Source organism: Pecten maximus, chromosome 5 (genome assembly GCF_902652985.1).
Source record: "Pecten maximus chromosome 5, xPecMax1.1, whole genome shotgun sequence".
Classification (NCBI taxonomy): domain Eukaryota; kingdom Metazoa; phylum Mollusca; class Bivalvia; order Pectinida; family Pectinidae; genus Pecten; species Pecten maximus.
In genome coordinates, this window is record NC_047019.1 from 41,163,187 (window position 1) to 41,189,091 (window position 25,905).

The window sequence follows — 25,905 nt, forward strand, 5'->3', positions numbered from 1 at the left end:
AAAGAAATAAGTATCTAGAAATCAAATCTACCGTGTCCGTCACACTCAGTGCATGTGTTTACAACCAACTCGGTCTGTCTGTTCCCGTCAGAGGGCGTTGCACTATAAAATAATCAAACTTTCTAACCATACTGTACATTGGTTACGTATACGTAGTAGCAGACAGCTGTGCGGATTCTTTGTCTGGTTATATATATATATTATTCATTTTCTTTGAAATCTAAAAAGTAAGCTCGATTAATTTGTCCCTTGCTACAACTACACACACCTATCAAATAATTGTAAATATGTCACGGTCGAGTAGACATGTATACTCATGCATGTGTGCACCTGTATTATCATACATATTGTGAACGATTGAAGGTCCAGTGCAATATGATATTATTCCATCAACTATGCCACATGAAAATGTTGTAAACAACATAAAGCCACCGAGTGGTAGGCTTTCCCAAATCACCGAGTCAATGATCTCGGGTTCAGTCGGTTTACAACCCTACGGCATGTAAGTACGTATTAGGCCTGTGAATGAATATTACACATACAGAGTATCGAGAATGTATCTCGCCCGTGGTCCGTTCCTGTTCAAATCTCTCTGGAACGTAATACTGAATCTCGGTTTCCTTCTGTCATTATACAATGCGGAGTCTGACTACCCATTCCGGAACACCTCACTGGCATGGAATACACGTGTGGACGATCTTGTAGGCCGCCTGACGGTGAAGGAAATCATGTTCCAGATGAGTAAGGGAGGGTCAGGCCCAAAAGCGGGACCAGCACCATCCATACCCCGACTGAACATTGGACCCTACAGCTGGAATACAGAATGCCTCCGAGGAGACGTGAGTGCGGGAAACGCCACTTCCTTTCCACAAGCACTAGGTCTAGCCGCCACATTCAGGTAGGTACAATGTACATAAATAATGTATGCACAGGTAGGGTAGACTCCCCAGACCACAGACACACGTTACGAATAATGGCATAATTATTTATAAGGGTATATAAATAGATCCATACAGCCTAACGTCTGATTAGTATTGATGGGGAAAAATATAAGCCCATACTCCAACTATATCAAGGCTGATATATGAAAGTAGGAGCTAAAATATGTTTCTTTAAATACTAATTAAGTAGAAGCAGACACCTGTGGCTCTAGAGTATACATGGACATACATTCATATACCCTAGAGACCTTTCATTGCATTGTACATTATAACGGTACTCAAGAGGATAGTCCATATTTGATTTAATTGTAGGTTTTCTATTTTCATGGCTGTTTTAAGTATAACTTAATTAGTATAGTGCGATACACATTGTAAGTTATGCGATCAACAGAATATTACACTTTCGTTCATTCAGGTTTGAAAATGAAATATCGATTTACCTCACCCAAGGCTTGGTAAAACGGGAAAGTTTTTGACGCGTTTCATAAATATATTAAATGGAAAGTTATGTAAGATCCTTTATTTGTAATAGAACATGAACTTATTAAGTTTTTTTTTTCTCCTTAGCGCTGACATTTTATATGACGTAGCAGAGGCTACTGGTATTGAGGTCCGCGCCAAATATAACGACTACCGGAAACACCACAAGTACGGGGACCACAAGGGGGCGAGCTGTTTCAGTCCCGTTATCAACATCATGCGGCACCCCCTGTGGGGGCGGAATCAGGTTTGGCTCATATCACTTAATAGTCCCCTACCGATGAAACCGGGGCTATAGGTTTCCTCCTCGTGCGTCCGTCTGTCAGTCCGTCCACTCAGTTGTCCACACTTTTCTCGGCCATGCTTCAAGGTATGTTGGTGAAAGTTGGTATTGTATGAGTAGCTACAGATCAAGTTCGAGTTTCAGGGTTTGGGGTCAAGGTCAATGTCACTATTATTATTTTTTTTTAGAAAAAAACAACAACAATAACAACCAAACAAACAAAAAGCAAACAAGAAGAGATTACCGTTACGGTTTCAATATACATGTATAACTCACTGCTACTATGTTATTACTTGCCTGACCATCCAATGAAGTGGGAATAGAAATCCCGATTCGCTTTAACTTTTTTTCGTGTAAATTATCCAAAAATATATGTTGTAACACTCAAAAGAATTTAAGAAGTCGTATACATACATTATATATATTGTGGTCGCAAAAGCAGGAGAAATGAAATGTCTAGTAGAATGGACAGAAATCGTAATAATGCCAATACTAGAAAGAAAACCAGAACACCAATTTAGGAACGGTCCCGATTTGAAAAACGTTCGTTCAGCGTTTGCTCGTCTGAAGCCTTGAAAGGTAAGCAATGTCGTGTAAAACTATGGAGGTTAATACAGCCATGTTTGCTGAAAAATCGTAACTCAAGTCAATTCAATTATTACCTTAAACTCAATTCAATTCAGATATTACCTTAAATCTTATATTTACCTGTACAAATATATAAAGTATACATGACAGATAACTATATACAATATAGAAAAAGGTCGCTATTAAACACACATAATTAAAGTATAATGTGGTTCGCGTAGCCTGCATATGTAACCAACAGGATAGGATGATGAGAATGATCCAGCACTTCACGCCCAAACTAAAACCTAGTTGACTGAAACAGAACATTTACATCGTCAGGACTTTTGATAGTGCACCCATCGGTGACACCAATGTTGGAGCTTCTGGTGGTAAAAGTAAACGAAAGAGTCTTCTATTTTATCAATGATACCGGCCGTGAAGATCTAGACATACGTCTGGGAACGAGTACAAAAGAGATTACAGCAGAACAACCAGGTACATTGTACATTATCATGTATCGAGCTTCATACAGACTTGGGATGAGTATAATGTACAAGGCAATATACTAATTCCCAATGATAAAATGGTGACGACCATAGATCTTCATCAACCTCCATTTACCGGTCATTAAGAACATCTGTCATTTGTCATTTAAACACTATAAGTAGGAAGAGAAGCAGGGACATTATTGCTTTTTCAGAAAAAGGAATTGTACATAAGCGAACTTGGATTATCACGCTTATCATACAATCTAGCATTGAACCTACAGCCTATCATTAATCTTATAGCCTAGCATTAATCTTACAGCTTAGCATTAATCTTACAGCCTAGCATTTATCATACAGCTTAGCATTAAACTTACAGCCTAGCATTAATTTTATAGCCTAGCATTAATCTGACAGTCTAGCATTAAACTTACAGCCTAGCATAATTCTTACAGCTTAGCATTAATCTTACAGCCTAGCATTAATCTTACAGCCTAGCATTAATCTTACAGCTTAGCATTAATCTTACAGCTTAGCATTCCTCTTACAGCCTGGCATTAATCTTACAGCTTAGCATTAATCTTACGGCTTAGCATTAATCTTACAGCTTAGCATTCCTCTTACGGCCTAGCATTAATCTTACAGCTTAGCATTCCTCTTACAGCCTGGCATTAATCTTACAGCTTAGCATTAATCTTACAGCCTAGCATTCATCTTACAGCCTAGCATTAATCTTACAGCCTAGCATTAATCTTACAGCTTAGCATTCCTCTTACAGCCTGGTATTAATCTTACAGCTTAGCATTCCTCTTACAGCCTAGCATTAATCTTACAGCTTAGCATTCCTCTTACAGCCTAGCATTAATCTTACAGCTTAGCATTAATCTTACAGCTTAGCATTAATCTTACAGCCTAGCATACTTCTTACAGCCTAGCATTAATCTTCCAGCTTAGCATTAATCTTACAGCTTAGCATTGATCTTACAGCTTAGCATTAATCTTACAGCCTAGCATTCCTATTACAGTCTAGCATTAATTTAACAGCCTAGCATTCATCTTACAGCCTAGCATTAATCTTACAGTCTAGCATTAATCTTACAGACTAGTATTAATCTTACAGCCTAGCCTTAATCTTACAGCCTAGCATTAATCTTACAGCTTAGCATTACTATTACAGCTTAGCATTAATCTTACAGCTTAGCATTCATCTTACAGCTTAGCATTCATCTTACAGCTTAGCATTACTATTACAGTCTAGCATTAATCTTATAGCCTAGCATTCATCTTACAGCCTAGCATTAGTTTTACAGCTTAGCATTAATCTTACAGCCTAGCATAAATTGTACAGCCTACCATTAAACTTACAGCCTAGCATTAATCTTACAGCTTAGCATTAATCTTATAGCGCAGCATTCATCTGACAGCCTAGCATTAATCTTACAGTCTAGCATTAATATGACAGTCTTACATTAATCTTACAGCCTAACATTTATCTTACAGCTAAGCATTAATCTTACAGCTTAGCATTAATCTTTCAGCTAAGCATAAATCTTTCAGCTTAGCATTAATCTTACAGCTTAGCATTAATTTTACAGCTGATCATTAATCTTACAGCCTAGCATATATTTTACAGCCTAGCATGTATTTTACAGCCTAGCATTAAACTTACAGGTTAGCTTTGAAATTACAGCCAAGCATTAATCTTACAGCCTAGCATTAATAATAAACAATACAGGGGGGCATGTTTAATTTCTAATTATTTTAATTTACCTATCATAAGACTTGATAATACTATCCATGGTTATTTACGCCATTAGAGGGTTTACTACTCAAGCTGTCCATGGCAAACGGTCATTGTGATGAACGTTGGTAGTAATAATACGTAAAATTTCACGGTATATCACATATATGACATTTATAGCTTACTGGCCATTATGTTACAGGAGACCTATGGAGAAGATCCCTACCTCAGTGGAGTGATGGCTGCACAGTTCGTTAAAGGTCTGCAAGGACATGACCCGAAATACATTAGAGCCAATGCAGGGTGTAAACACTTCGACGTTCACGGTGGGACCAGACAATATACCTGTGTCGCGTTTCTCGTTCGATGCACAGGTATAGAAATACAGAATAACACTACACAGTATACATTTGATAACATCTTGTTCTACTGGACATTATTCGTGTTTGTATTTTAATACAATTGGACGAGGTCGTTGGTGTTAATTTACATGTTTCCAGAACGGTTGTTTCCGTCTTTAGTAATGTCATTAGCCTTATGGTTATGTAATAAAAGCTTTAACATGAAGTAAGTAACACGATTAAGGTAAGATAGATCATTTGTAAGTTTAAAGATGGGGCTCTAAAGTATATCAAGATTCTTTCAAGGGTGGAAATGGGTATTTCTTTTCCATTCTGTAATATGTAACAATTCGAACTTACATTTGTTGTATATTTTATACTAGTAAATCAGAAGGAGCTGTAATTTTACAATCTGTGTTAAGCGATTATTAAGTGTAAAGCAATGTTATATCACTGGTTATATAATTCATCTTTACTGCATTTTACATCTAAATAGATCATATCATGGATCGGACTGCAAACGATGTAACCAAATAAACAAACAAGTATAATATATCAGGGATGTATAGACATCATTTAATGTACATATATTTTTATGATTGAACATATACTTAAGCACATTGTAAGCCTACTTTCCTCAGTTTAAAAGACTTTTTTATGAAGAGTCTAATATCGCGCAAACGCTGCGGTTCGTTAGAGGACAATAGCATATAGAATAGCGATAAATCACAACGACATGGGAAAATAGTGTATTCTCAATACATATAAATACACGATTTTCAAGGAATCACAGATAGTTGCCATTAAGGATCACGGATTTGGGTACAGGACCGGTTAGGACTTAAAAGTACAATTATTTGATGTTAATATGAATAATACGTCATTGACAGGTACGTGAACGTGACTGGCGTCTCACCTTTCTACCTGCTTTTAGACGGTGTGTAGAGGCGGGAACCTACAGTATCATGTGCAGCTACAACAGGTCAGTTGATGTGTTCTTATGTTTATTTTACAAAACGTCTCTAGGGTTGTAGAAAAAACACAAAGTATTTGCAAATTTCACGAAGTAAGATGTATCGATACCCGAATCAATTCCGTTTAGTAAAAAATATCTTCATGTGGGTTTTCCATTGTTGCTTACATCTTCTCCGACGATGTTTTAAATCGAAATATTTGTAGACAATTAGGACACAACATGTGTTTATTGTGGCAAAAAACTGGAAGGAGAATGTCATTTTGGACACAGGAATGTGGGGTATATACAGAAAAACTATTTGTCTTTCAGACTGAATGGGGTTCCAGCCTGTGGTAATAAGCGCCTCCTAACGGATATCCTCCGGAAAGAGTGGGGGTTCAGGGGTTACGTGGTGAGTGACGAGGAGGCCATTGAGAACATCATAAACTACCATCATTACCTCAACAACTCTGTGGACACTGTGGCCCTTTGTGTGAATGCCGGCTGTAATCTGGAATTATCCGACAACGAAGCAAACCCCGTCTACTACTCAATGAGTATGTATTTACTCTAAAACTCACACATTACTTTGACATAAATGGAGAGGCGTTGTCATCGCGTAACTTATGTATCTCGCCCATTACTGTAAACGCACTCAAATTTTAGCGTAAATCCAAATCAAATCAGATTAGCAGAATGATGAATCAGCACACGAACAATGCTTGTCATAAAAGCTAGTGTAGATAAATTACAATTAGTGCAATCATAATTTGGCGGAATGCTTTCTGTGCAAAAAACGCTAAAATACGATTACCGTTAAAATAAGATTATCGTTAACATAAGATTACCACTGAAATATGATTACCACTAAAATAAGATTACCACTAAGATAAGATTACCGTTAGAATAAGATTACCACTAAAATAAGATTACTGTTAAAAACGTGTATGTATTTTGATATTGTGCATCTCCTGGATGACAGTTTATGGTGATTTGTTTGGTATAGCTTTACGTTGTCTTAACACATTGAAGCCAGTTAACAGATTGGTATTTATATCAGGACTGACTCAGAACACAAATCCTGTCGTATGACAGTATTTGATACTTTGTCATATAAAGTTGTATATAGTATTGTATTTAAAATGAATATTGTTTTACCCTGATAATATCATATCAATTTATCGGTCTGCTGTTACAACAGCTTTTTATTTTTTATTCTTCTAGTTGAAGCGATACAATCTGGAAAATTGACAGAGACTGTTGTTCGGGCCAGCGTAAAACCTTTGTTTTACACCAGGATGCGACTTGGCGAGTTCGACCCAGCAGACAAGAACCCATACAACCTTCTAGATCTATCCAACATTCAGAGTGAAGATCATAGGTCTAAGTCTCTTGAAGCTGCCATGAAGTCTTTTGTTTTGTTGAAGAATGTCAACAGTTCGCTGCCATTTCATAAACAATTTAGAACAATTTCGGTAAGCAGCAATTTTGTTGATAGATTAAACACATGTTTTGGTATCCTTACATTAGATAATATTTACATCCAGTATACTTTTGAAGCATTTGAAATAATTGTATTCATTTTTCATAAGAACATTAGCCTCATCACAGTGTGTAGTAAAGCCGGGGACCGCATTACCGCGGGTAGTACTAGTACTCCGCCGTCGGATTTTTGTTTATTCTCGTGTTGTTTTAAATAAACACGATCAGTATTATATTTACATAAATCCAATGTTATTACGGTCTCCTCAATATTCAAAACAATAAAAATCACCCCAGAAATCTCACAGAATAAGTGTCGTAGATGGAGCTACATTTTGTTTGTGTTGTTATGACATTTGCAAAGACCGTGCTAAGAACTGTCTGACATCCCCCCGCGAAAACGGCTGTTCTCTCTTCCGAGTCAAACATGAAAAATGCTCTTTTTAATCATTAGGTGCGTTAACAAATAAAATAGAAAATAATCATAATGTATATATAAGAAATGAAATTTATTTTGTCAACATTCATTAGGTCATAACAACATTGGCTTCTGGACATATTCCATGAATCGCGTTAATTTCATTCCTTAAATGAACCCACCGTGCACATTACCTGTTTGACACACACAGAGTATGTTTCTTGTGCCAAGTGACGATACATTTGTATGTTAAAAAACTAACAGAAAATCGGCAGATTAGAAGATACAGTTAACAATGATAGAAGCAGCGGGTTTAAATAGATTAAAATAAATAATCATCTATTTTTGTATTCATTTTTTCAATAATTTATCAAATACAGGTGGTCGGACCGATGGCCGACAACATTTACCAGCTGTTTGGTGATTACAGTGCTGACGCCAGTCGTCAATACACTACAACTCCTCTCGAAGGACTAAAACGCCTGGCAGGGTCAACGAAATACGGCCAAGGGTGTCCAGATAATAGGTGTGAACATTACAATGTCACACAGGTCAAGGTCGCTGTAGCGCAAACTGAGGCTGTCTTCGTCTGTCTTGGAACAGGTAAGTATCTATTTTTATCGATATTTTGGTATAAGTAATCAAATGAAAAATATCACGGAGTCGGTGGCAGTTTGATGTGTTTTTCTTTCAAACATGTCTTATTACAATGCTTTTTGAACGTATTGGGCAACAATTTCTAACTTATGCAGTAATTCTTCTGGATCTAAAAAAAATTGGCATGGATTTGGTAAAACTTAATGACATACAATTCATTATGAATTATTTCATAATATAAATACGTTATTTATACTCAATATGTTATCATTGTCTCTAATTGAACTTTGATTATACAAAAAATGATGTAGTTATTTTGCAAAATCTTATATGAACGTTTTGACTGAAGTACTTCAATTGCGAAGATATATCAGATTTGTTATTCTATCTACGTATTAATGTATCTGTTATCTGCGGATACCTAGGTTGACTTGAGAGTTACTATCACGTGTAGTACAATGTTTTATTTCACCACTTTAGTCTGTGACCCTTAGAATCAGGAGCGCCAGTTAGTAAGAGCGAATACCTCGTTTATATGACAGTATTTACAGTTCCTTAACTGTCCTTGATGTAAATGTAAAACGCTCAGGAATAGACTGAACTAACTGTCCACACATATCTGTTTAAAGTTTGAATTGTGGATAAAATCACTAATTCATTGCAATGAAATCAAATGTTGTATTTAGAAAAAAAGTAATGATGGCAGTTTTATATCCACTCTCTTTCAGTGTTTGCCCTGATGTTGAATACTTCAAGGTAGATATTGTTTCTATTTTATCCATGTTAGGTCTAGAACTTGAAGGAGAAAGTAATGACCGAAGCAGCATGGACTTACCTGGACAACAACTACAACTTTTGAAAGATGCCGTGCAGTTTTCAGGTTGCGTGTATATATCGATTTAACAGAAGGGGTCATTTGCTAAAATGAGGATTCTTTCTGCCCCACAATTGTACCAGCCATCCTCGATACTTTGTGTCAACATTCTATTAAGAATAGAAAAGTATCTGCTTATCTAACCATCGTTCGTTTTGTGTAAATTGTCAAATAGATTATTTCGAGAATCGGTACTTCTGCAATAAGCTTAATGTATTCGATACTGATGTCCTATACATTCTTCGGCTATACCTAAATTTGTAAAGGTGATTACGTCAAATACATTTTGCAGGTAACGCGCCAGTCATACTGCTTCTCTTCAACGCCGGTCCTTTGAACATCACCTGGGCTGAGCAGAGTGATCGCGTTAGTGCCATATTGGAATGTTTCTTCCCCGCTCAGACAACAGGGGAGGCATTATTCCGAGTTCTCACCAACAATGACGACAACAGCAACCCCGCCGCCAGACTACCATTTACATGGCCACTTTACGCTTCTCAGGTGAACATGCTATTTAATCTAATTCGCCGTGTATTCCATGTTAAATAAAATGATAAAAGAGTGGAAATCATCAAAATATACACATAGTTTTAATCTAATACCTGTTAAATTGTGACAATTTATAGTTGATACATTTTCAGTATGTTACCTTTGGTACAGGTGCCGTCCATAACTAACTATACAATGGAAGGACGAACCTACCGCTATTTCCAGGGTGATCCACTATATCCTTTTGGATTCGGCCGATCTTATTCTACATTCCATTATTTCGATGCTAAGTTGTCACCTCGAATTCCTGCTGGCCATCCTTTAAGTGTACAAGTGGAGGTCGGCAATAATGGGCCCTATGACGGAGATGAGGTAATGATTTAACTTGTTGTTTATATAGACCTTTGAATATTCTCTACAGCTAGGTCATATCCCGACGACACCACTAGATGGTTTGGTTACTCCAAGGTCCCAGGTGAGGGGACAGAGGGCTTAGAAAATTATAAAAAAAAGTTATATTCCCTTCGATGAATTTCAGCAAAACATGTTAATGTTAATTTGTTAAACACTAAAAGTCGTAGCACGCCCGAATAACTAGCAGAAAAAAAGGCTGTTAATGTTGCGAAAGTAGAACAAGATTAATTTAGTAAGTGTATTATCCATTTAGCAGTAAACAGATAACAACACTCAATCCTAATAAGCAGGAAGCCTAATGTAATATCCCCGTTCAATAAGACATTAGAATAAAGCACATCTATTCAGCTTGTGAAACATGGTCATATTTTGGAGATGCGTGTAACAACTCAAATATGGGGCTTGTATTTTAAACAAATGTTTGCAGAATATTATAAAGGAATTAGAAAATTTCCAAATAATAGCAACAAAACAACTACCTGGAATGTTTGATCCAAGCTACGAAAACAGACTGAGAGTTCTTGAATTACTTACACTGAAACATAGAAGGCTAAGGGGAGATATGATCCAAGTATATAAATCAACACAAGGAGGATATGATCAGAGATATTTTAACACAAAATACCAACAAAGAACAATAGAGCATACCATGGCATTAAAAAACGGAGAAGCCGACTGAACCTGAGGAAATATTCGTTTATTGACCGGGTTGTCAATCATTGGAACTCTCTTCCCGATGCCGTTGTTGCCGCACCAATGCAACAGTCAAAACATTTGTATGCCGATAAGAGGAGCACTGAATGTTATTTCAACCACGAAATAAATGATAATGAACTTATCCATATGGAGACGTCAGCATGGAACTTTTTTGAACTTTTGTTAACTTTTAAGATCCGGATATATAGGCATAATTGCCTACGTCCAGTATCATTATTTGATTATCATTATTAATTCCATCTCAGAAACAGTATGATATTCGATAGGGATAAGTTTATTCAATCTGATGGATAAAGTGGAGTTAATATAACCACATATTTGTTCTGTTTGGATTGACGTTATTTATGAAGTATAATACGTACACTGCCCTATTATGGTGTATAATAATATCCTAGACATACTAGAAACAATATCAGATGACTATCCATTCTCTGGAGATAATATTTTTGTTTTATCGAAGGTGATTCAAATATACATGGAATGGATATCGACAAGGATGGAAATGCCCAAGTTACAGTTGGTGGCTTTTCAAAGGGTTTTCATAAAAGTCAATGTTCGAGTCCGGTACAGTCTGGAGATAGAGCCCAGAGACATGGCTGTATGGACAGGAAAGACGTTTGTTATAGAACCAGGTATTTATTTAACTTATTGCATACAAACGCTTATACTGTAAGAACTGTAATTTTCTGAAGATTATAAGATTCGATATTTTCAAGGATAAATAAAACCTCGTAAAATGGGTGCCTTGAAGATGAAATTTATGTGAAAATGGGGAAACGCTTTTTGTATAACCAGACAAAATTGAACTATGGCAAAATGCAGTATTTATGGTAAGTTGAAACATGGCCGTCCCCTCACTTGGTTTCTTAAACGTATCCAAACAGGAACATTTACTATATAACGTAATCATTGTGGCGCACTTAAATTCTAGCGCATAACCGAGTACAAACAACTTAGCCCACTGTGGAATAGGCGTCAACACGGTACATTACGTAGGAAACATATACATGTAACAGTATACAGAAACTTTTCAACTCGAAAAGCACTCAAATAAGATTACCACTTAAAATGTATATTTTGTATTACACGTACTAGCTATTATATGGCGATATAAATCTTTAAGTATAATCAATTCTACAAATATCCCCTGCAGATATTTTCTATGGGAATGTTTTTTTTATTTATAGCTATTCTTTATATGAGGTTTATTATTCAACAGGTACAATGAGGATCTACATTGGCGGACAGCAACCTAATCAAAAGAGGAGTGTGACTTCTAATATTCTTGTGAGAGAATTTGAAATCGTCAGTTCACAACCTTTAATATTGAATACGTAATAAATGGCAGTTCTGTACACAGCTGTTTATTTTGTACTGTTTTATCTGGCAAAACCAAGCAAGCAAGCTGTCTTCATGAATTCCGTCAAACAAATTATGTGTGTAGACAATTTGTAACGAAAAGTAGTAATTGCACAACAAGAGAAATTATTGAACAACTTTCTGTCCAATGAATTGGTGACTTAAGGAGACTAGGACAGGAAGGAAGAATCCAGACAAAAGGCTGTGTGTTTTGAGCCCTTGGTGTTATTATTTCCCATATCACACATGATTTTAAGCTTTACAATTATGTTATAATGATCATTACAAGAATACCCATAGCTTAACCTACATTGTGCAAAAATTGTATGACCTTATCACGAGGGGAAAAATGCCCCATACTTTCATTGTCTCGAATGATGATGACATTGGGATTTATTTGATAATAAATAAATCTGTTTATCAGAGTACAATATACTATGCCTTTTGGTGTCTTGTTACCGGATTAAGAGTTGTCGCCCTTTTGTCAATTGCGTGCTTTTGAATTATCTCCCCTTAGCACTTGAAAATTCCAGACTGCCGGAACGCTGTTTGAGCAGTTGATTGATCACCAAATTATTGCACTTTTGCGTCGGTTTGCACCACGCTGCATAGGACAGGTTTGATATGGGTGTCATGCATTTCTGATATGGTTTCATTTTACGTTGTTGAATTTAAGTTAGTTGCTTAAAGTCAGTATTTTCGGATATATCTTGATCTTGTCAGCGTCTTTCGTACTCCCGCTCCCCACGTCTTAGCAGGAGCGGGGAAACCTATGTTATCAGTTATGGTCATCTTCATTTGATCCCATGCTTTCATGAATTTAAGTAAAAAGACATTCGAAAGTCGTAGCAATTTGGTCTCTGTGAATATCTAACTTAATTCGAACTTTGTTAAGTAGGCAAGTTGTGAATGTCATTTTAGAATTGGGGGTCATCTCGGTAACGATTTGACTGCTCGTAGTATTGCTTAACGCTACATTTTTGAATGGACTTTATTTATCAAGCATTAGAGGTTCTGGTGCACTACTAAGTATTTTTTATTAGTTAATGCACAAATATTTATAATCTTTCATTCAGCAGTGTGCTCGTAAGGGCTGTCTGGATTGGAGCGACGAACACCTCATTTCACAGTGCCCGGGCCCGGGGGTCGTCTCGGCAACATTTCCATACAATACAGTCGTACAATAGGCGATTTGTTTTTAAATCTCCTGAGATGTTTTGGTAGTTTTTATAATATTGAAGTTTATTTACATTCGATATAAGTAATTTGTGATATAATCTCTACTAAATATAAGTAATTCAGCAGATGGGCCCAGTTATTTTTGCTGGTAACACTGGTTGAATTGCAATATTTATTTTTATATTTATCGTTAACAGTTTGGCTTTTATATGTTTCTATCAAGTATGCCTAGAGGAAAAGGAGTACAGCCAAAGAGGCTTAGTCAGAGGGAAAAGCGGAAGCGTCTCCCCTATGACCCCAGTGACCCTCACGATGCGGACCAAACGCAGCATACAGTGAACACCCCTGTCCAGTCTGACCAGATACTGATGTCGAGAACTCAGTTGGAGCAAATGATTGCTGACAAAGTTGAGGAGAGAATGGACCGGAGCACTCAGATTGCTACATTAATAACAACATCTAGTGAGGCTCCAAATAATGCAGACCTGGTTCTGGGAGAGGAAACAATTTCGGTGCCCAATCATCCTCTTCTCAGCATCCTGCCCAATCATCGCGATTTAACAACAATCGCCCAGTCACCAATTAATTTAAGTTCACTTGAGGATTTACTGAAGGGGTACCCTGACCGTGCTGTGGCGAGCGAACTGCTTCAAGGGTTTAAATATGGTTTTCATCTTCAGTATTCTGGTCCTAGGTTAGCTTCTGACTGTAATAATCTTGTCTCAATTTTTGATCATGAATATGAGGCTGCTACTAAGGTGCTAAAGGAGGTCAACCTTGGCCGAATTGCTGGTCCTTTCCATCACAGGCCCCTGGATAATTTACGGACTTCCCCAATTGGTCTTGTTCCTAAAAAAGATGGGTCCTGGAGATTAATTCAGCATTTATCACACCCTCAGGGGTCTAGTGTCAATGACTTCATTGACTCTGATCTATGTAAAGTTGAATATGCTTCTTTTGACACTGCTGTGGAGATGATCAGTAAGCTTGGTCAAGGTGCTTTGTTAGCAAAGTTAGATATAAAATCAGCTTTCAGGCTGCTACCAGTCCACCCACAGGATTTTGAATTACTTGGTTTTAAGTTGATGGGGAATTTTTTTGTTGATCGTTGTCTTCCTATGGGATGTTCAATTTCATGTTCATTGTTTGAGAAATTTGCAACTTTTTTAGAATGGGCTGTTATAAAGAACTCCAGTATCCCTAGTATAGTTCATTATTTGGATGATTTTTTGTGTGCTGGGGAGCTTGAAAGTACTAATTGTATAACCCTTATGCATGCGCTACAACAGACTTGTATAGAACTGGGGGTGCCATTGGCAAATGAAAAAACTGAAGGGCCTGTACAAATTCTTGTATTTTTGGGTTTGGAAATCAATACACAGGATATGTCAGTTAGAATTCCCCAAGGCAAGCTTTTAGAACTCAAAGAAAAACTGTTGGCTTTGTACAATTGTAAGAAAGCAACAGTAAAAGAGATTCAAGCATTGACCGGCCTTTTAAACTTCTGCTCTAGAGCCATACCCTGTGCCAGAGCTTTCAATAGACGTTTTTATGATTCAATTTCTGGCATGGTAAACCCACGTCATCATGTGCGTTTAACCTGTGATTTGAAGGAGGATATTCAAGTTTGGCTAGTTTTCCTAGAATTTTTCAACGGAGTAACATATATACCAGATTTGGAGTGGACATCAGATACACAACTTGAACTTTTTACTGACAGTGCTGGGGGTAGTCAGCTTGGAGGGGGTGCTTACTTCCAGGGACATTGGGTGTTCTTTCCCTGGCCTCCAGCTTGGATTGGTACTGTGGTGCTTCGTGACATCACTTTTCTTGAGTTGGTCCCTGTAGTTCTGGCTTTTCACATTTGGGGTAGCTTCATGTCTAAGCGCAAGATAATCCTCCACATAGACAACAGTGCATTAGTGGCTTGCATCAATAAAAAGTCCTCGAAGTCTAAGAGAGTAATGCATTTGCTTCGACCCTTTGTACTGGATATCATGATCAACAACATTCAGTGTAAGGCAACTCATTTGGCTGGAACTAAAAACCTTATTGCTGATGCAATTTCTCGTCTTCAGTTGACAAGATTCAGACACCTGGCCCCTTCAGCAGACCAGGAACCAGCCAAAATTCCAAGATCATTCCAGGCATTAATCTCAACTCTGAAGCTGTCCGATTGTTGAATGCATCTCTTTCTTCAAATACCAAAAAAGCATATGGACAGGCCTTGCTAGCTTTTGAGAGTTTTAGAAATAGTAGATTCAGTAATAATGTTTGGCCACCTAGCTGTCAGCAGGTTATAGACTTCATTGCCTTCAAATCAGCTGGTGGTTTTTCTCCAAGCACAGTTCAAACTTCTATAGCTGCTATATCTTTTAAATGCAATAGCTTAATGGTAGAGAATCCCACAGACAATTTTGTGGTTAAAAAAATGTTGCGTGGTATGTCACGCCTTAATAAGAAATCAGACTCTCGTTTACCAATAACACCAGATATCCTTGTTAAAATTCTGAATTCCCTCCCTGCTGTATGTTTTTCTGTGTATGAGACCAAACTTTTTTCGGCCATTTTTTCCTTGGCCTATTTTGGGTTTTTCCGCATAGGGGAATTAGTACAAACAAGTTTCACACCAGGCACTGGGATGCATGTTCTAAAAAGAGATAACGTTAGAATGTTGTATAATGATTCGTTGCTGCAGGTAGCATTACCTCATTCTAAGACTGATCAGGAAGGTAAAGGGGTTGTGCTGGAGTTCCCATCAGGTGCATCCCCTTGTCCTGTCAAACGAGTCAAGGATTACTTGGCTGTACGACCTGCGCTTGGGGGTCCATTTTTTTGTCATTTTGGGGGGAAGCCGGTCACTAGATACCAGTTTAATTCACTTTTGCATAAGAGTCTAACATTTTCAGGTTTTAAAACTGGTGATTTCAAATCTCATAGTTTTCGAATCGGAGCTGCAACAAATGCAAGTAGTGTAGGCATGTCAGAAACTGAAATCAAACAATATGGGAGATGGGAATCTCGTGCATACAAGTCTTATGTACGAATCCCAACAGTTAAGCTTGGGTTTAACGGCCAATCGGTATCTTGAATTAAGTAGGCATTCATCATTTGTCATTGCATCATTGTAATGGCAAATATTAAGTCTTTTTCAGATGACGAAAATCAAGTTTGGGTGCTGGGTTCCTCAATTATTAAGAGAGCTTTCATACAGACCAGGTCCTCTGCAGAAGGGGTGCATCTAGGGCTGCAACGCTACAGAATTAAATTGTGGTGGCAGGGTAAGAGTGGCATGCGTTGGAGTCAAGTTCTAAGCATGGTGAAGATAATGCTAAAGTATGAATCACCCCCCAAAGCTTTGGTTATACACTGTGGTGGGAATGATGTGGGACAGTTTTCTTTGGGACATTTGAGGCATACAATTTTAGATACATTCGACACGCTTAGGGCTCAGCTACCAGAAACATTCATTATTTGGTCACAGATTCTACCAAGGAAGTGGAGATATGAAAGACCATTGGGTAATTTAAATAGACACAGAGTAAGAATTAACAGTAAAGTTGCTACTGACAATTTATCGAAAGGTGGTGGGTATATTAAATACCCTGAGATTGTTTGTGGCAGCCCTGCATTGTTTTTAGAGGATCAAGTGCATCTTTCAGACCTTGGTAATTTCTTTTTCCTACATAATCTACAGCAAGGTCTTTTTTCCTATTTTAAGCTTGACCAGAGAGTGTTTCCCCAGCAATAATACCAATTGAGTGGCTACATTGATGGACATTTCATTCATGGTGATTGTGGCATTGGCTGCTTCAGCTACCTTTATATCTCTATTTAGAGACAGGGGTAATCTGGAGTAGTTCACGGCAGGGATTTTCCTGCCTATTTGATGAGTTTTGATTTTATGTGCAGTGATTTTCCTGCAATTTTGACAATTTGTCATTAATTTTTGTGGGAGTGAGCAAGAATTTCTTGCTAGGTAACTTGACCCTTTGAAGTGATATAAGTTTATGATTGCTGGTATTGATTTGATAGTTGAAGTCAATTTGCAATTTGTTTTGAATGTTATTACTGGTGGCGGTGTCAAGTACCGGGATAGAATTTAAGGGTCTGTAGTATGCTTTTTGCTATTTCTATCTGCGGTCCTTGCCATGTGGCGGGGTAGAGGTTGCCACCAGGAATAATAAGTATTTAGTTAATATTTCCCCTTAAATTACAGCTATTCAAAATGACGGCTGACCACAGAGTCATTTCTGTATATAGCTTATTGACAGATCTTGTCACATATTTATCTATCTATTTGAGGTGGCCCCAAGCCCAATTTGGGTGGTAACCTCTTGGTGACGAAGCCATGTCCACAATCGCCAAACATAACATAGCTGAAGGTATGATATATCACTTAAAGTTTATGGACTCTTGTATAGGCAAATGAATATTGGGTTTGAGTATATGTAAATTTTACTCATGATTGCTTAATAAACAATGTGAACATGATTATTGTTTGTTTGTTATCTCTGATAATGGGATTTATTTGATAATAAATAAATCTGTTTATCAGAGTACAATATACTATGCCTTTTGGTGTCTTGTTACCGGATTAAGAGTTGTCGCCCTTTTGTCAATTGCGTGCTTTTGAATTATCTCCCCTTAGCACTTGAAAATTCCAGACTGCCGGAACGCTGTTTGAGCAATTGATTGATCACCCACCCACCCACCCCATAAATATATTCATTTTGCTGCTGTTTTGTATTTCTTTTGTATTGTCAGGTGCTTGGCTCAGGCTTTATCCCATGGTGCACTATTTGTCAACAGATCAGATCGTCATGGCTTCAACAACCATATTTGGGAATCATTTCACTTGGAAGTTTCCAGTGATAGGCGGGGTAGAGGTTGCCACCAGGAATAATAAGTATTTAGTTAATATTTCCCCTTAAATTACAGCTATTCAAAATGACGGCTGACCACAGAGTCATTTCTGTATATAGCTTATTGACAGATCTTGTCACATATTTATCTATCTATTTGAGGTGGCCCCAAGCCCAATTTGGGTGGTAACCTCTTGGTGACGAAGCCATGTCCACAATCGCCAAACATAACATAGCTGAAGGTATGATATATCACTTAAAGTTTATGGACTCTTGTATAGGCAAATGAATATTGGGTTTGAGTATATGTAAATTTTACTCATGATTGCTTAATAAACAATGTGAACATGATTATTGTTTGTTTGTTATCTCTGATAAATACGATTGTGCTGTCGAATGACGATGATATACGGTCATGTTGTCGAATTACGATAACGTACGGACTTTCTGTCAAACGAAGATTACATCAGATCATGCTGTCGAATAAAGATTACAGCAGGTCGTACTGTTGAATGAAAAGTACATCTGGTCGTGTTGTCGAATGAAGATTACACGTGGTCGTGCTGTTGAATGAAGACTACGTCTGGTCGTGCTGTCGAATGAAGATTACATGTGGTCGTGCTGTTGAATGAAGATTACATCAGGTCGCACTGTCGAATGAAGATTACATCAGGTCGTACTGTCGAATGAAGATTGCATCTGGTCGTGCTTTCATGCTAATTGGTCAAAAATCCGTTATGACATCATATGTAAGAAAAGGAACTTCGCCGGTGTGCAAAATAGGGTAACTTGATTCGAAGTGTCGCTGAAAATTCTTCCGGTAAGATTTTTCAACTCGACAGATTTTATTTAGAGTAGTGTTGTAGGGACCACTATTTTTAAGGTGACCCCAAGGTAATACATCAAATAGTAAAGTTATTTCATAAGCAGCCCTTTCCTTCTAGTCGGGCACAATAGAGAGCATGTCAACAAACCAAAACGTCTACTTGGTACGGAAAAAACAGATGGTTTACATTCCTATAAACAATGGTGTAGTCGAACATTAAGTAAAAACAATTGTTTATCAATATAAGTTCCCCTCCTGCTCCTCTGGGATGTTTTCCTCGTCAATAAGTATGTGGGTCACTTCGACCACCACCTTGCAAATAAGTTCATGTTATGTAACCCGCGATCTAAGTGGGTGGCTTTGCCGTCCGCAATCAATGAGATAGCAGATTTCATGACATGGAATTATTTGCAAGATGGTTGTCCACATTGCCCAGATATTTATTATAGGAAAACAGTACAGAGAAGTACCAAGGAAGACATATATTGATGTTTTTAACAAGTGACTTTTGAAGTAACGAGGCTGCTTGTGAAAGGACTCCTGATCTAATTTAAAATCGTTTTCTCTTGGTTGTGTCTGCTCTGTTCCGACCTCGAGACAGTCACATTGCGTAATATACTACATTAATAAACCCCAAGACAATTACAGTAATTAAATATTCCTTTAGATCAGAGGAATATTAAGCCTAATAGCAATTATTTGATATTTAATATTATTATTACCTGAGGATCACTTGACGCACACACAGGAAACATTCGGTAAACAAATAATAAGTACAGAAAAAAATGACAATAGTCTATATATATATATATACAAAATATATACATTTTTTTGTAATGCAAAAAACAACAATTTTTTTAAGAAACATAAGTATTTCAAACACGTAGGGAAAATGCAGTTTTTAGAAATAGACATACAATGCGGAAAGTTTTTTTTTGTTTACAGTGCATCCATCTTCATCAAATAGAAGTGAACGTGGCCTGTTATAAAATAAACAAAGTGCCCCGGGGCTGTCATATGATGCTTGTTTAAGTCACGCTTGGGCAGGTGTGTGTTAAGTTATGCTACTCGAGCAACGCGTGTTGGATTAAAGGACAGGTCCGTATCTTAAAGATACGATAATGTCGCACCAGGAGTCCCTCGGTAAATACAGATCAGTGTGTGTATTGGTACTGTGCTGGATTGGCTCCACACTGTCTGTCGATTATCCGTTCCGGAACACCTCGTTACCATGGGATACACGAGTTGACGACTTGGTTGGACGTTTGACACTACAGGAGATAATGGTACAGATGAGTAAAGGTGGATCAGGGCCCAAAGGAGGACCAGCTCCACCAATAGGTCGGCTGGGTATAGGCACATATAGTTGGAATACGGAATGCCTACGAGGAGACGGAAGCTCCGGGAACGCAACATCCTTCCCACAAGCCCTAGGACTGGCCGCTACTTTCAGGTAATATTTTCCTAGTGTGTATGCTATAGTGTAATTGTTATCGGTTATGTCACTCTTGTATTATCTAAAATAAACCACGAGTTGTCTATTTTATAGTTGGATTAATACGATTGTGTCCATTTTGCATAAGCCGCTTGTCTTCTTTACTTTAGAGTGCTACATCGTCGATATAAACTAACCAAATGAGACCAATCCTTGGGTACACGGCCCAATATAGTCGGAGAATAGTAGGACTTAAAAAGAACATACTTGAGTACCTCCTTCAATATGAGGCTCAAAACATATCGATCATCCCTCGTACATTGGTCACATCACAACCACATTGACTTCTCAACAAAATTAGCTATATAACTGATGCAAACAGGGCGATGCTGGTGTCTCTGATATTGACATTGCTGCAGTCGCATATTGGACCTGGATCCAATATGTTTTCATGTGAAAAATTTAGATGAAAAGACATTTTGGATGAGGAAAAGATGAAATCAGCAAGAGTTTTGTTGATCGTATTGGACAGACACAAACAACTTAAATTTCAACGGATAACGCATATTACTAAATTCTCTTCATTTTCCAACAATACGTAACGACACAAGATAATGTATTCGGTAATTCCGATATTGCATTATGAAGTCATGCCTTTGTTAGTTAATATAAGCTATTTATTATCAGTGTTATAACGACGAATCCTTGTGTGCATCGTTGATAAACAATAATATTGTCTTATGACGTAGGTTTGGGAGTGAATGGATTTCTGATCGACAACATAATTGTTGAGTTTGGTTTTATTATATTCCTATTTCCTAATGCGATATGAAGTCAGTGTGTTTGGTGTCTGTTGTTATACCTAGTGGTTCAATTGTCACCACCTAAATCATCAGTTGAGATTGTGTCCTATCCCGGATTTGACCAATCGATGAAGTTTAAGATGCTTTACTCTCTCCGCAGTCTTAATCACCTTGCACCTTTTCAATAGTCTCTTCGGAATCTGTATTTTTTAGTGATATTTTGCCCTTGATTATCGATTCTGAGTTAAAATGGCGACTTTGTTTACATGACAGTATTCTTTGTTGATTTAAAAGCACCTGATGTCATACATGACGTAGCAGAGGCCACAGCAGTTGAGGTCCGCGCCAAATATAACGACTACCGGAAACACCACGGAGTACGGGGACCACAAGGGGGCGAGCTGTTTCAGTCCCGTTATCAACATCATGCGGCACCCCCTGTGGGGACGGAATCAGGTACTCTTAATAATGTAAAGTCAAAACGTGAAGAGTCGAAAATGACCTGAAAATCTATACCTACACAACAGTTCTTGACGGGTACAAGCAATTGTTAATTACAGAAAATTTGATGTCAGTTTTGCTTCCGTGTCATACCCATTCATTAGTTATGCCTCAAATGTTTTATAGCATATGAGTTACGATTCACTAACTACCATTATTACTACTATTCCATATCAATTGCAATGGAGCTCTTTCTAATTTACGCGTTATTCAATAAAACAGCAAACACAGAATTTAGCCGGTTATCGTCACCTACTGCCCACACATATATCAAAGGGGCGTCAATAACTACCCACACATCAATCGGTGGGCGTCAATAACTACCCACACATATATCAAAGGGGCGTCAATAACTACCCACACATCTATCAAAGGGGCGTCAATAACTACCCACACATATATCAAAGGGGCGTCAATAACTACCCAAACATCAATCGGAGAGCATCAATAACAGCACACACATCTATCACAGGGCGTCAAAAATACCCAAACATCAAACAAGGGGTATCAATAACTTTCCAACCGCCAATCTTAAGGCGTCATTATCTGCCCACACATCAAACAAAGGGGTATCAACTACTGTCCACACATCAAGCAAAAGGGCCTCAATAACTGTCCACACATCAGTCAGGGCTCAATAACTGTCCACACATCAGTCATAGGGCTCAATAACTGTCCACACATCACACAAAGGCGTCAATTACTTTCCACACATCAAGCAAAAGGGCTCAATAACTGTCCACACATCAAACAAAGGGCTCAATAACTGTCCACACATCACTCATAGTGCCTTAATAAGTGTCCACACATCACTCATAGGGCGTCAATAACTGTCCACACATCACTCATAGGGCGTCAATAACTGTCCACACATCACTCATAGGGCGTCAATAACTGTCCACACATCAAACAAAGGGCCTCAATAACTGTCCACACATCAAACAAAGGGCGTCAATAACTGTCCACACATCAAACAAAGGGCGTCAATAACTGTCCACACATCAAACATAGGGCCTCAATAACTGTCCACACATCAAACAAAGGGCCTCAATAACTGTCCATACATCACTCATAGTGCCTAAATAACTGTCCATACATCAAACAAAGGGCCTCAATAACTGTCCACACATCAAACAAGGGGCGTCAATAACTGTCCACACATCAAACAAAGGGCCTCAATAACTGTCCACACATCAAACAAAGGGCCTCAATAACTGTCCACACATCAAACAAAGGGCCTCAATTACTGTCCACACATCAACCAAAGGGCCTCAATACCTGCCTACACATCAAACAAAGGGCCTCAATACCTGCCTACACATCAAACAAAGGGCCTCAATAACTGTCCACACATCAAACAAAGGGCCTCGATAACTGTCCATACATCAAACAAAGGGCCTCAATTACTGTCCACACATCAAACAAAGGGCCTCAATAACTGTCCACACATCAAACAAAGGGCCTCAATTACTGTCCACACATCAACCAAAGGGCCTCAATACCTGCCTACACATCAAACAAAGGGCCTCAATACCTGCCTACACATCAAACAAAGGGCCTCAATTACTGTCCACACATCAAACAAAGGGCCTCAATTACTGTCCACACATCAAACAAAGGGCCTCAATAACTGTCCACACATCAAACAAAGGGCCTCAATAACTGTCCACACATCAAACAAAGGGCCTCAATAACTGTCCACACATCAAACAAAGGGCCTCAATAACTGTCCATACATCAAACAAAGGGCCTCAATTACTGTCCACACATCAAACAAAGGGCCTCAATAACTGTCCACACATCACTCATAGGGCGTCAGTAGCTGCAACAAATCAATCAAAAGGCGTTATTACCTGCGCACACAAGCAAAGGGGCATCCATAACTGCACACACATCAATTAATGGTCGTTAATAACTATACACGTAACAAAGGCCGTAACCCACAAAGGGGCGTCAATAACTGCTAAAAAGCAATCGAAGCGCGTCAATCCACACAGCAACAAAAAGGGGTCATTAAATGCCACACATCAACGAAAGGGCGTCATTGACTGCCCAAACATCAATCAAAGAGAGGCGTGTAGTTCTCTATACATCGCCAAAAAAAGCGCCAATAACTGCGAATACATCTTTCAAAGGGGGTCAATGGCTGCTCACAAACCAATCAATGCGCGTCAACAACTACCCAAACATCCATGAAACGGAGGTTAATAAACGCCCACACTCAATCATAAGGCGTCAATAACTGTCCACACATCAATCAAAAGGCGTCAATAACTGTCCACACATCACTCATAGGGCGTCAATAACTGTCCACACATCAAACAAAGGGGTATCAATAACTGTCCACACATCACTCATAGTGCGTCAATAACTGTCCACACATCACTCATAAGGCGTCAATAACTGTCCACACATCAATCATAGGGCGTTAATAACTGTCCACACATCACTCATAGGGCGTCAATAACTGTCCACACATCAAATCAAAAGGCGTCAATAACTGTCCACATATCAAACATAGGGCGTCAATAACTGTCCACACATCAATCAATAGGGCGTCAATAACTGTCCACATATCAAACATAGGGCGTCAATTACTGTCCACACATCAAACATAGGGCGCCAATAACTGTCCACACATCAATCAAAAGGTGTCATTGACTGCCCACATATCAATGAAAGAGGCATCAATATCTGCCCACACACATCAATCAAACGTGCGTCAATAACTGTCCAACTGGCATCAATACCATTATATTTAATTACTAAAAATTGAAATAGTTTCTATTGTTCAAAGACCATTAGTGATCAGGTGGTATCTAATAGTCATATATCTGATATTATGTTACTTTCACTTAAATGTAAATAGATTATAATTATTCCCCACTGCCCTGATGTTGGAGAAGTCATACCACATTTTCAAGGGTCACCGCCAATACACGTGTGACTACTACAATGCGCTAAAATATTCGACAATGGCCAAGTAAAAACTATTGCAATGGAAATGATGCCAACGTACAACAGTAAAATCTCTCTGAAAATGATGAAAAATAATATATCTATGAAAATGGGGTGTTTCATAATTAAAAGTGAATAATACTAAATATAACTTTTCCTCATTACAATCTTTGGGAAAAGATAAACCAATAACCATTTGTCCCTTCAGGAGACATATGGCGAGGACCCCTTCCTCAGCGGAATTCTTGCCACACACTTTGTAAAAGGATTACAGGGTCGCAATCCAACGTACATTCGAGTCAATTCGGGGTGTAAACACCTCGATGTCTACGGCGGGCCAGAAAACATACCTGTGTCGAGGTTCTCGTTTGATGCAAAGGTGAATATCTCAAATAATAAACAACATTACAAACATCATGATCTCGCAGTGAACAGTTTGATTCAATATATCGTTAATCTATTTAAGTGTGCTTAAGCTAATGTTTTTAGTGACATGAATTTGGTTTGTGTTGCACTTCGATATTTACCATATCAAACATGTCCAGTTATGACGTAACATATAGCTATCTATACACGAATATAGTTTACCATCCTAAACATGAACGATCACTATAGCAGGGACACACTTGGATTGAAGAAAACGATGTTAATACTGTATTTCTTAGATAATTCGTTCCAGGTAAGCGAACGAGATTGGCGGCTCACTTTCCTGCCGGCCTTCAGAAGGTGTGTAGAGGCAGGGACCTACAGCCTCATGTGTAGCTTTAACAGGTCAGTAAAATACCAAACACCATTGTCTAACCCCTATTGTTTCCTTATTTGTATCTCTATTACTGTTCTGTCATTTAAGGTTGGCCGTTTATTTTAGATCTCGATATCTACAATATTATCTAAACGTCAGATGCAAATATTTACCGTGCGTGATCTACGTTTAAAACAATTTTGATGTCAAGTTTATCCGTTGACAGATAGCTAAACTCCACCCACAAAAGAAAAAAAGGTTCCAACATTTCAATCACATTAAATTGCAATATTTTCATTACATTAATACATTTTTTATTACATTAATTTTCGGGGTTTTTTAATATAGAATTTTGTAAATGATTAATTCATGTTGATATGATAATTAGGATTCCATGACACGTAGTTTGCGGAAAGAAGTCCGCCAATATTCATATATACAAACTGAGAC

The 25,905-nt window shown here is 38.1% G+C and overlaps 2 protein-coding genes across 2 annotated transcripts in view; both read left to right on the top strand.

Moving 5' to 3' along the window:
- The first annotated feature begins 347 nt into the window (after positions 1-347).
- Positions 348-25,905, top strand: part of LOC117328051 (probable beta-D-xylosidase 2) — a 32,167-nt gene continuing 6,609 nt past the window's right edge. Inside the window, 8 exon segments of the mRNA XM_033885381.1 lie at positions 348-898; positions 1,509-1,668; positions 4,703-4,828; positions 4,830-4,874; positions 5,732-5,823; positions 6,127-6,353; positions 7,021-7,271; positions 8,077-8,299. Of these exon segments, the coding sequence (XP_033741272.1) occupies positions 555-898; positions 1,509-1,668; positions 4,703-4,828; positions 4,830-4,874; positions 5,732-5,823; positions 6,127-6,353; positions 7,021-7,271; positions 8,077-8,299 (1,468 nt within the window). The 5' untranslated portion in view covers positions 348-554.
- LOC117328053 (xylan 1,4-beta-xylosidase-like) lies at positions 19,959-21,681 on the top strand. The gene is made up of 2 exons (XM_033885384.1): positions 19,959-20,469; positions 21,549-21,681. The coding sequence occupies exons 1-2, from the start codon at positions 20,138-20,140 to the stop codon at positions 21,553-21,555; spliced, it is 339 nt and encodes a 112-aa protein (XP_033741275.1). The 5' UTR covers positions 19,959-20,137; the 3' UTR covers positions 21,556-21,681.

Bases quoted from the DNA above. Each gene is read 5' to 3' on its own strand.
- LOC117328053 (XM_033885384.1), top strand. From the start codon at position 20,138: ATGTCGCACCAGGAGTCCCTCGGTAAATACAGATCAGTGTGTGTATTG.